At 29.1% G+C, this 13,847-nt stretch overlaps 1 protein-coding gene across 1 annotated transcript in view; it reads left to right on the top strand.

Moving 5' to 3' along the window:
- The window catches only part of LOC113561007, a 71,523-nt gene that overhangs the window by 45,303 nt on the left and 12,373 nt on the right, over positions 1–13,847 (top strand). The window contains exon 2 of the mRNA XM_026967173.1: positions 3,223–3,326. Within this exon, the coding sequence (XP_026822974.1) occupies positions 3,223–3,326 (104 nt within the window). The remainder of the gene's footprint in view (positions 1–3,222; positions 3,327–13,847) is intronic.

Raw genomic sequence — 13,847 nt, 5'->3', positions numbered from 1 at the left:
ACAGGACATTAAGATTAGCTGTTCTTTAAAAACCTTTTTTTCTAATAGGACGATTCGTTAGTAGTGTATTTTACACAATATAGCACTTTCAATATAAACAAAATAGCTATCGGTGAGATTTTCTACGTTTTTTCTACTTGAAAATCTTAAAGATTTTGTAGTACTTATTAATATAAATATACATTATTGTCAACGAGGACGAGTTTAAAAAATGGTAACGCACGCTCCCGGGTACGCGCTCGCGAGTGAATGTGTGTTTGTGTGAAAACTCCATCAGTGTAAAATACGTGTGTGGTGCTTTTAACATTATAATTGTATCATTAGATAGTATAATATTATGTTCAGCCTGAAAAAAGCATACTTTAGAATCATTAGTCATAATTATTATTTTAGATCGGATTTGAACGGATTACCCTTACGTAGAACGTGATAATGCGATGATATACTTGTTATTCGTTTAAATGTTCGAATGCTTCCATTTACACACGCATACCACGACACATTATACTATTATATTCCTATACGATGTGTACGTAACACTATTGTGCGCGGAATCCGCATCGCCGGGAAAGCGTCGCTTAAAGTCGTTATGACCGGAAATTTTTCAAATAAGGGGAGAACATAACATTATAATAAATGGACGTGGTCTTAACGTATCAACTCATCGGGCGTATTGTGTGGAAATGAAAAACGCGCCGCATTATACACACACTATAGGCATACGTATACACGGCGTTATTTGTCGACGGTATAATATTATGTACCCATCTTATTCTTATATATTACGTGCTTTGATATAATAATATATAAATCCGTTGGTTTACGGAGAAGCAATTCCGCCCGCCGCGCTGGAAACGCATCTATTGGGATAAAGGTCATAAAACGATATAGGTACACGAATACAATGCGTTCGGCAATTTCACTTTTTAGACGCCTCTATGGTTTTCTATTATTTTCTTGAAAGCCCGTGTAATTCGGTCGTAATCGTAAAATACTCTCACGGGGTGATAATATAACTGAAATAAAAAAAAAAAAACTAAATAAACACGCGTTTTTGTTCGCGGCCGGTGACGGGACATACACATAAAGTTTGTTTTTGGTTATAAAAATTTAAGCTGAATCGTGCACGGCGTATCTTTTTAATAATATGTGTGTGTGTGTGTGTGTGTGAGTTTTTAATCACGGCCAGTGTTTGGTGTGCGGCGGTGCTGGTCCCTATCTACATAATATAATAGCTGGTGTCAATTTGAGTATAAAATTCCTGAATCCCACTCGAGATCGGAACAATACTTCGGGGTTCAGATAAGGATAAGTGTTTTATTATTTTCCCTTTAAATTCAAATTTGTGTTAATGAGCTTAGGAGCCACATATATAAATATGTTCTTGTATACACACCATAATACATATATTATATACATACTGACGAACCGGTTGCCGCACAGGAACCTTATGGTACTGTTTTCTGACCGGCAACTATACATAATAATATAATATGCATTTAATATTCTAATCGATTTCGAACAGGCGCCTCCTTTTTACCCCGACAGTTATTATTCTTATGAGTTGGATGCTTTAAATGCAACCGTCAACCGCCCCCTGCTATATAATATACGTTTTCGGTTACATCTATGATAATAAAAATAATAATAATATTATTTTTATATGGATCGTTGTTAGAAACTTATATAATATCAATAATAATAATAATAGCTATTCGACTTGTTAGCCTTAACACGGTCTCCTCTCTATTAATGTACTCATTTACGTGTATATAGTGAAATATGTTTATGAGCTTCACGTTTCAGGCCAGTGAAAAAACGATTTTGCTGTCTAATATCAGGTTTTAACAACTGCAATATTATATAAAATTATATTGAAGGGACTCATTTGGTCACCATACATAAATGTTTACGATAATCTTAATTATTATGTATTTATTTTAATTTTTTTTTTTTTGTACAAACCGACAGCAAAACGAGTGAAAGATATTTTCGTATTTTACACATGGCTAGGTTATTATTGGTACATTTATTGTTAAATTTTATTACGTTAAAATAATATATTAAATATGATCTTGAGTTAGTTCGCCTTAAGCTGCCACGAGTTCTTATACACATATTATCTATATATATAGTATGTATAATGTTGTTTTTAACTCTCTGTCATTCATTGTAAAATAAATATTTTCTATGAATCATTAAAAAGCTTAAAATATGTCTAACATAAAAAAGTATATATTTTTTATATTTTAACTAAAATATTTATACATATAAAGGTACATTTTAGCATTATAATCTACGATATTATAGCTAATGGAATGGCATAAACGTCACGGATTCAAGATATAACTTACTTATTACTGCTGTTATACATGTATTTTATTATATTCTTTATAGTTATACGATAAAAAAATATGCATTTTCAGAATAATATACCCTCAATTTATCAGCGTACTAGCAATAATTATTTAGAAAATACTAATTATGCGCGTTTATAACCTGTATTATTTATTATTTTATGGCACATGTATCTAGTTAAGCCCATCATATAGTATTTATGGTTTAAAATCGATAGGCTTAAATCGTATTAACTGCGGATTATTATATGGCGTTATCATGATGTCAATCGCTACGAAGATGCGATCACAATATAGAAATGTATACTACTTTGCCCACAATGTATAGATGTCTATTGATAGTAATTTTGTTCTATCAAAAACGATAGAAGAAAAAAAAACCACTGTGTATGTAACTACTTTATGATCGATGAACGCCTTTAATTATTATATACACGAGTACCTAATTCGAAATTAAGTACGTGATGTATCGGAATTTTGATAAAACCTAAATATCATACGTTAGCTCGTCGGAAAATTAAAATGTATACATTGGCGCCATAATATTATATGATTGTTATTATAACGCATGTATATCACCGCACTTTAATCGTCATTCTGTGTAATCGCCATAATAATTTTTACAACGTAATAAGATCTTTATGCCAAAACTTTTTTATTTGACAATGGAACGTGTCACACGTATGCAAATAAGTATGAGCGCGAGGCGCCCAGGTGTAATATTATAATATACGCACTATTTAATATAGTGACTATATTATATAATATAATACACGTTGTCTTTGCCACAGATTATTATACTTGTATCTTGTATACGTGCTTATATCTATGAATTTATGAACATTTCGTCTATTTTTTTTTTCAGTTATCCTGCAAAGAACTTCGGTGAACATGGGGCAACTAAACATCCAAGGCGTAGCGACTTGTATGTACTTGTGCATGGACGCATGTGGCTTACTTTATGGCTCGGTAAGACCAATCATGCATGTTATAGAAAATTGTTACATTTATTTTATTACGAGAGAATTTTTCATAACATCTACGATAATATCAAAACTCGGCCTCGACTCAAACAGTGACGCAACCGCGCCACATCGTACCGATATGTGCATCTGTTTAATATAATATATATTATACAATATAGAAACTTAAATCTTTCAAAACAAAAAAGACGATCGCGGCTCGTAATAATGCGTTCGTTTATCGAACTATCGTTTTTTTTTTTTTTCGTTGTAATTAAATAACGATGATAAAGCGATATAACATTATGTACCTACATAGGTAACAGGCATATAATATCTCAACGCCGCGATACAATCCGCGATCACGCATGTGCGTATTTTCTATACAATATCTTATCGAACAGCTTTACAACCTACTTGTGACAATAATGTTCTCTATACTATATACTGCTATATAGCCGCATCATCGCCTGTAGCAGTGATTTTTTTCACATACCAAACACCATATTATTATATATAGTTAAGTACGTACTACATATTGTAAATGCAATGTATATCGTATACTCGTAGGTCGTATATATGTATACGTACTACAACGTGCTTCCGACGTTTTATTTACATTATAATATTTCGTATATCGCAGGATATAGTTTGGATATACTATGGCGTGGTTATGTGTATGGTGTCGACTGACCGTGGTATTATGCTCAATATGTGATTTTTAAAGCCTCGAGGGGGGGGGGTTATAGAACTTTACACGGCTATAATATAGTATTTTAGATTCGATCGATTTTGTTGATTTTTTTCTGTTTGATTGTGATCTCGCTTTTATTTGGTTTTACGTAAACAAAAATAGGTACCTATTACAAATTTTATGTATACACAATAAATATAGTAATAAGTTACACGCAGTGTAACATATTATATTCAATAATATCGATGCGTGTCCGCGTGTACCTATATACTTTTGCGTGGGCCTTTACACGAGCATATATTACGTAACTAGGACGACGTTCGTTCTTAATGTGCTATGTTTAGCGAAAATATGCGTGTATGACAATGATTTAACCTACACCTTACACAAAATCTGTGTATTTTATATCTGGTTTATCTTAGCGAACAGTTGTTGAACTTCATTTCGAATGAAAATCAGTATAAATCAAACACAAAAAACATAACGTGTCCAAAAATACATAATTTGCATTCTGGTTAGGTATATTGGGATGCACGTCTTGAAATAAACAAAATTATATTTGACAGCACGCAACTGGTGTATGTATATAATGTGGTATTTTGACAGATTAAACGTTTCAGGGGTTTTTTTTTTCATAATATATACTTCATAATTTTATAAAGTTTGAAAAAAATTAGTTATATAAGTACCTACATTAAAAAAAAAAAATATAATTTCAACGCCTACATAATATTTTGAGATTCGATCGGTGTATACATTATAATTTATAACACATAATATGTTGTCCAATATCCAAAAGTATCAGAATGTGCCATGAGCTATTAAAGTTATTTAAAATGTTAAACATTTTAATTTGTGAATGCGTCAATATAATATTTTATCATCGTTTCGCGTGTTGTATACTTATATATATATATATACTATATTATGTGTATATTGTTTATGAGCGTAAATTAATGTCAGTAGTTGTATTTTAATTTTAAATTGATTGGAATTTTTTTTTTTTTTTTTTAATAAAAAAAATTGCAACTTCTTAACGGCAAATCAATTGTTAATAGTATCCCAACTACCCGTTGTTGGTAATTTTAGTTTAATTAAATTTAAATATTTCAATGAACTATACTAGACTGGTTTATCATACATAATATACAATGTGCGAAGAACAAATTATAATATTTACCTGTTGGAATTTAGAGTATGCGCGGAGATATAATCAATATATATATATATGTACATATATATTTAAGCTGGCGTTAATAAAATTACGGTGAAAATATTCGGGCATTTATTTTAATAAGTTATAATATGTACGATTTATAATTTGTTCGTGTAATTCGAAATTAATATGGGTATATTATGGCGTAAAATAATCATTTTTAGAAATATGAAAATGTATAATTTACGCGTAGAATTGTGGGAATAATAGGTATATACTATACGAGTATTACAAGAATATTTGATAAATATTTACCATGCGTGTTACCTGCATTATTTTGAAATTCAGTTCGGTAAATTATTGTTATTATTTGTTCATAATTATTGGTTATTAGTTATTACATGTTATTTGATCGTCTGATAATTCCGTCAAGATTACGACGGCGCCGCGGCGGTACATATAACAATCGTAAGAAAGTATAGGTATAAATACGCGCGTGTTGTCGCTCACTATCGATATAAGCAGTACATAACTATTATCGATATTATTCACTAATCGTTTTGGGAGCGGGACATTTTCTCTGTTCGGTTTCCAATTCAAGAGATTAATCGATTATTCGATTAATCATATTTAAAAGGATTTTGGTTTTGTTTTACTTTCTAATGATGTATAAATCTTAGCCTATATAGTTAACCGACGGTTGCGTAGGTACAAAAACTTCGATATTACTATATACGCATAAATATGAAGTTCTAATAATATCATTTATTTTTTCTGTGTTTTTTTGGACAAAATAGTTATAATATTATATTAAAATATTATTAACCACCTATTCAATATTATATAATACTATCGTTTAAAAATGTTCAAAAAACAAACAATTTTCTTTGCTGCAGACGCGATACGGTTACACATAAACAAATAAAAGAAACCTTTGCGATATAACGTGTCTCTCTCACCTGCCCGCGCCTTAAAATAATAATAAAAAAAATCGGTTTCTTTTTAATTATTTTTAACTCATTCGTAACACTGTACACGCATATTTCGTTACGTAATTTAATTGGGAACAGTTAATCCAAGTCGGGTTATAACACAATCAATGGGTTAACGTCGTACGTGTATATATATATATATATACTTATACTCGTATGTACCGGAGCAAGTGGTGGCTGATGCTGCGGCCGATCATTGTTATAATTAGTGATACGCGTACGGACGTTGAACTCGGCGAAACAATAATACGAATCACATATGAAACCGATGTCGCAGTCGTCTCGGATTCGCCAAACGGAATTTGTGGAAACGCTTCCTGTGCATTGTGCAACGTTTATAATGCACGTGACATATTATACTATCATAGTATTTTAGTTCTGTTGATACTTGATTACAATATTATAATAAACGAACAGCACTTGCGCCACACATAGGTATTGTTTGTATTTTAATATATAGTATGTGTGTGTATGTACACACACTACACACATATAAATATGTACGTAATACTCATCGATTATAATTTCCGTTAATCAGCGCTACTCCGATAGATCTAAGAAACTATATATTGCGAATTTTTTTTTTATCAGTTTGTCGTGTATAATATATATATATGTATACAGAGTGTTCAGCAGTTTTGGTCTTCATCAGCTCCTTGGGTGGGTACATACGATTATAGTTCATTATAATACATACTATTAATAATTATTATAATGTACTAGCGTGCGTCTATTTATCTTAACGCTGTTTTTACTTTAAGTTTGAGTAAAACGATTTTATACCACGAATTCGTAACAGTCTGTATTATAATACAGAATCTATTTTTGTTATAAAGATCATATTTTCCAAAAAAATATCATAATAGGCAAAAATAAAGTCATTGATTTAGACAAACATGACGATACACCCTGTAAACATGAATGTAATAGATGTAAATTGTTTTTTTTATTTCGTCTACATTTCACCATCATTCACTGATAAAATCACGATTGTATCGTAATGATAATATCACATTATATGCTCGGTGGACACAATACGCTGCTTTTATGTATATAAATTATATGCATATCAATGAATTTGGTTTGTATAATAATCATGAAGTGCGCGTAATCTTCCGATTATATTATATGGGTCTATATTTTGTGTATAGGTATTATAATATCTTCTGTGATGCTGCATTGTTGCTTGGTCGCCCGTACGCATCTACAAGACGATTCACCAAGCATGATGGCCACCTCTTTTTCTTCAACAACACAGTTATTTAAAATCTTATTTTTGGAATTTATAAATACATATATCCAGTTAAAAACCCTATTCTCAAATTTGTAAAAATTTTCGTACGACTTAAGGAATATCTGTGTAGAGAAATAAACTTCTATTTTTCATTTGAGAATTTCTTTTTTCTACTGTAAATTATTCAGTAGGTTATTTTTCTGAAAACCCATATTAAAATCAAAAATCAAATAAATGGTTTTTGATTTTTTTAATTTTGTGTACCATAATAACATTTATAATTTTTTTTAAATAATCTAATCATAATTACACTAGACCAATTTTATATGTATTTTATATTTTTTTAAAACCATTTTTAAGGACTATTATACTTAGTATAAACATTTTAAATATTTTAATAACTAAAAATTACTTGTTGAAATTTCGAATTAGGCATATAAATATTTTCAAAAATAGTATCCACTAAATAATTTACAACTAAAAGAGGGGGTTCTCATAAGAAAAACAGAAGTTTGTATCAGCATAGGATATTCCTTAAATAGTCGAAAAAATTCTCAAGAACTTGAAAATATGGTCTTTAATAAGTATATAATCAGTATTTGAATAAATTCATTATTTAATGCAATATAGGGGTGAGCGTGTTAGGCGTGAAACACATACAGTGTATATAATAACATAATAATTATATATTCATTGCAGGTCCACGTGCTTTACATCATACCGTTTGTATATTATAAAATTAATGTGTATAATATACATAACAATTGTGACACGCTACGCACAGCTTCAATTGTGTTATTTATTATTATAATCACTGTTTTTTTTTTCTAAAACATTAAAAACAAGTTATCGAAGACAGTAATCAAAATTAATTTTTCCAAGATGTACCTCTTCACTGTTTATCAAATATAATATTAAGTAGTAAAGTACCGATTCGGTTTTTCTAAGTGGTTCGATTTTTGTAGTATAATATAATATACCTCCTAATGTATTGGTAGATTAATATATTATATTACATTATATACGTAATAATAATTTGTCTTCGTTAGTTGCAGGTACGAGAAAAAATGTTTTAATAAGATTTATTTTAAAATAATTTACTACAAGTTTCAATAATATAGTATAATAATAAAAAAACACCACACACATACACACAAAAATACGTGTTTAAAAAAAACTTGTTTTACCTAAATTACGGGGACGTCCGTTTACACTTTTCGCTAGTTAGTAACACTTGGCCATCATAATTCGGCTACATTATAATATTATAGTGCTTATAACAGCAATCGACGCTATTATATATGGTGAAGGGCACACATTCAGGCATATAATAATACCTATATATGTATGAATCTAATGTATAAGATATCGCATAGACATAGGTAATATAGTATAACGATAACATAATATGTCTGAACAAGTTGTAGAAATTCGACACTATATTATATCCGTTGGTAAAAATGAAATCAATTTGCTAAAAATAAATATAAATAGATAATAAAACGAGCAAGTCGGCTTTCCGAGCACATAGTTATTTGCTCTATCGTTTAATCTTGATCGCGCGTCGGTAGTAAAATGCATGAATATATTGTTGTCCGGTCGGCCGATTTGTATACGTATATGGGAGGACGTCAATTATTTCTCACGTCTTTATTACACATCTAGAATATTACCCAAACCACCCGGTGATTTACATCCAATCGTCGTCGCCGTATATTTTAGCGTCTCCGCTGGATTAATAATTATTAATAATATTATAAAACACATATGTGATATTATGTCCTATTGTCGTATCTCCTGTATCAAAACTTCATACTGTCGTAATAGTTTAAATACATTTTTTTTTTGTATTTTCATTTTTCCAACGAAAATTTTTTATTAGTGATATTAAAATTAACTATACATGTTAGTACTCTGTACGAGCTTAACTTTTATGAGGGGTAGGCAACTAGCAATTTTATTAAAAAATAAAATGTTAGGAATTCTCTGTATTTTATTTTATAAAACCGACATAATGTTTATTGTAAAACGTAGATATGAATTTTTATCTAATATTGAACTAAAATGCCAATTGTAAATTTTATTAACCCTTTTTTGTTGCTTTTTTTATATTTTGTGGTCCGCTAGATTTTTACTTTCAAAAAATTGACCCTCTAGTCGCATATTACTTAATGTTTTCTACCGTGTATATCATATCCTTTTAATTCCTTCAATGTTTTTCATTTATGGAGCAATGTTTTCTGTTAAAGTATATTTAAGTATGTTCGTTGTTTTTATCATAGGTCAACTACTAAATTTTTAAAACAGGTAATATGAATTATTATTTATAGCGATAAATACTAAAATATCTATTTCGTCAAAACTCAAAGAGATATACTGATTGACGAATAAATCGATTCTTTTTTATGTCCGATATTTAAAACAGTATAACATGACGTGTTATTTTATTTTTACAATTATTACAACTTTGTTAAATTGAAATATATAAGTTTTTTTACAGAAATAAATCTAGCCATTTATTATTTGTTTCGCACATGTTTTGTAGAAATAGAAAATACATGTGTATAAAAAAAAGAGAAACTTTATAAAAATAATACCCCATGCGTGCTGTATGCCCCAATATAAGAAGTAGTTTGGAGAGTAGATCATGAACTCCTTATATAGATTTGAATACTAGAACAGTGTAATAAAATAACTGTAAATATAAATGTATGCAAAGAGCATTAAAGCGACACCTCATTGAAAACTAGAGAAACAATAAGTATGATAGAATGATTACTTTAAGTCCATGAATACCTATACGTATTAATAAATAATAATTTTATTATTCGTCATCGTCAACGCGGCGTAATAAGGACAGATTATTGTTATAAGTTATAACTTTAGCTTAAACTTGTTCATGCCATATTTCAAACGTATTCAATGAAATAAAACATTATAATATAAAATAAATTAAATAAATACAATGATCTATTATTGTTTGTATGTGCTTTATTTCTGTTCAGTGTTAAATGTTGTAATTTTTAAACTGGATACATAATAATAATGCTGAAACATTCCTTCTTTAGAGACGCTTTCCGTGATGGCCACGGTCTCTGTACACTAATAATCGTACGTATTTTCTCATTCCTAAATGTATATTGTCTTCGCATTGTTCCCAGATAGTCAATCGGAACTCGGGTGGGCGGGCGGACCCGATCAAAGGCATATATACTATCCGACCCTATAGGTCTAAATTAAAACGTTTAAAAATCCTGTTGTCCCCGTCCATTTTATTCCTCTCGTCCCCGTCCCTAACCAAAATCGTGTTCGTACGCGCGCGCGTATACGTGTGTGTGTGTGTAGCGCCTAATTGAGAGACTTGGAGTATTAGTATTTATTGCCACCTACAAATATACGGTTCGGTAAAAGCGTACGTTTAACCATAATTTTTACCACCTTGACAGTTATAGGGTGTGCCGACCAAATTAACCGGTATCATATGCATTCGATGTCCGACAGAGTGTTGTTTACGGTTTTTCTTCTCCCTCGGAAAAAAAATAAAAATAAAATAAAACGAACAACAAAAAACAAAATGTGTATAAATATTGTCCGGAGGGTTTTTATTTTTTTATTTATTATGTATAGTTTTTTTTTTTTTTTTTTTGTTAGTTAAACAAACAGAGTCTTTCACACCAATTTATTACCGCAACAAAAAGAACACGCCGCGGTGGTCGGTGTTTTGTGTTTATATACTTTATCGTTTTCATCCCCCGCGATAATATTTCAGGGAGTTAAAAGTAATTTCTTATGTCAACCACTTGTGTCTGCATCTATACTGCTGCTGCGAGGTAAAACCGGCGTTTGGCGGCTTCTAGATGCAATTTACTATATTACCATTTAATGTGTCGAAATGTACACGCGCAAGACAATTTCCGTGATAAGCAGTACACACTTAAAACTACCTAAAATCATTATCCATAGTGTTCGCATATTATTGAAAATAGCCGCGCGTGACTTAAAAGCATAAAATCGAAGAAACAGTGGCAATATTATAATTTTAACCTTGTTCGATCAAGTCTTTCATCGGTGTTCTTTATCTGTCTCGCAATTGTCGAAGAAAATTTTAAATTATTATGTTATGTTGATCATAGTAATAGTATCTGACACTAGTTTGCTTTGAAAAAAATGACTAAAAATAATAAATATCTACGTGATATATAAATACTTACACTATAATATAATTGAATGAAAAACTCTTTCAATCATAGACAAATGAAATTTGATGTATCAAAACTTTTGCCTAGAATAATACCTTTTTAAATACATTATTATACCCGATAGAAATGTCAAATAATGAAAAGATCTAATCTTTTTGACAAAATATTTAATTGTACCTATAATAAGAGTACAACCTCGAAAGTCGTGTCTTTTATATATTTCCTCGTGAATAAATACCCGTAAATACGTATTATTTTGAATTCATTTTTCAGAATAATTATACGTTTGTATATCTATATTACAATACACGGAAGAAGGTTTATAACATGTTCGAAAATAACGTATCGTATATTTGGGTAGGTACTTCATTACGTCATTTCAATAATACCGTACAAAGTAATAACTAAAAAACATCTTTTGTAGTATTTTACACAATGAATAATGATTTATAAGAAAAAACGGTATATTCTATAAATTATACGATATTTTAACGGAGGTACAACTCACTTACTATAAAGTACCTATTTACATTTTATTTGACTATCATAAAAAATACTGTTTTTGTTACACTTATTAAGGTTTATAAAAATATATATGTTGTACGTACCTAAATGTATTATGTTTAATACGAATTAGCATAAAATGAGTATAAAACAGTATGATGACATAGCATATTTATCACTATAGATCCATGTATAGATATTATTATTATATTATATACTTTCTTAAAGTAAAAATTATTATCTACTACTCATGAATTTTTATTTTAATCGGCAATATACTGTTTTATCCACCCTCCTCCAACCGCTTTCGCGTTATTCCGTGAGAACAATATATTACTTTTAGAATCACTACCTAATCGAGTTCCATCAACAAGAATTCCTCCCGCAACTTTGGTCAACTGTGAATGAAATGTAAAATATTATATTATAATGATTATAATATGTACACTTTTATTTTTTATTTGATTTAATTTTTGAATTATTGCATTAGTTTAATCATTATAGTAGTATAGTGTTTGTGGTCTAAAAGTGTATTTTATTTTTCCTTCAAATAACTAGCTATATAACTATGCAATAAAACCTGCCAATTATGACAACTTTAAATGAATTAGAAATTGATTTGTTCATCTAACGATCTAACCAAAAATTATTCTCATAATACTTTATTTATTATATGATTTATTACTTCGTAATCTATAGCTAAATGTAGTTATTGTATTATCCCTGTTATTTTATTGTATTAATTATTAATATTTATTTAATATTGTTTGATGTTTCTAACGATTAATAATATTAATATTAACGTTGTAATTGAGTCTTCCGTATCTAAAAATAAAGTAAATATTAAAACTCTAAGAAAATTTTACGTCATATTGTAGCATTTAAATAAAATCAATGGTAATAATAACAGTATAATATACGCCTCAAAATTATACTAACGATGGTCAATCATATTCTACACAGAGTATAATATTTAGTAGTATTCACATAAAATATTTTATCAATATGAAGAAGTAATAACCTAACCTACAGATTAGAGTTTACATATTATTATAATTACAAATCATCTAGTATTATACTCGACTTTTCGAGTAATATTCACAGTAATTTTTCAAGTTTATAATGTAGATTAGGTTAATAATATTTTTGTTTTAAGAAGATTGGTAAAAAGTTTATTAATGTCGATATTTACTAACATTTGTATAAACTATTGAAATTAGTATTAACAATCCCAGTATTATGCTTTAAATCAGTGTTTCTCAAACTTTTTGCTATAATGATCCAATGTAAATTAGATTCTTCTTCTGCCTGCCAAATGACCCATAAAAAATATCTAGTTGTACTGTTATAAAACTGTTATAGCTTTTAGAGTAATTATATAATTTAGCCTTTTTATCTTATAATATGATCGTAACCCATCAAAAAAACGTCGTGACCCAAAATCGGAGATTTTTTGTGACAACGTTTGTTATTAGTTATTACATATTATACTATATATTAATTAACACTAACATTACATATTTGTGTATGCTGCAAATAAATACAAATAGTTTTAATTTTCAGTGTGACATAAAATAATCACAGTAACAGATTAATTTCATTAATATAATATAGACATATAAAAACTAATAAATAATATGTACATATTTTTTAATTAACTACTTTTTTAATCTTCTTAGTATGATTTACCAATATTTGTTGTCATCGCGTAACTGTTTGTAATTTTGAAAACTTTACATCACAAATCAA

Source organism: Rhopalosiphum maidis, chromosome 1, assembly GCF_003676215.2.
Source record: "Rhopalosiphum maidis isolate BTI-1 chromosome 1, ASM367621v3, whole genome shotgun sequence".
Taxonomy (NCBI): Eukaryota; Metazoa; Arthropoda; class Insecta; order Hemiptera; family Aphididae; genus Rhopalosiphum; species Rhopalosiphum maidis.
This window is presented reverse-complemented; position numbering and strand designations above follow the sequence as displayed.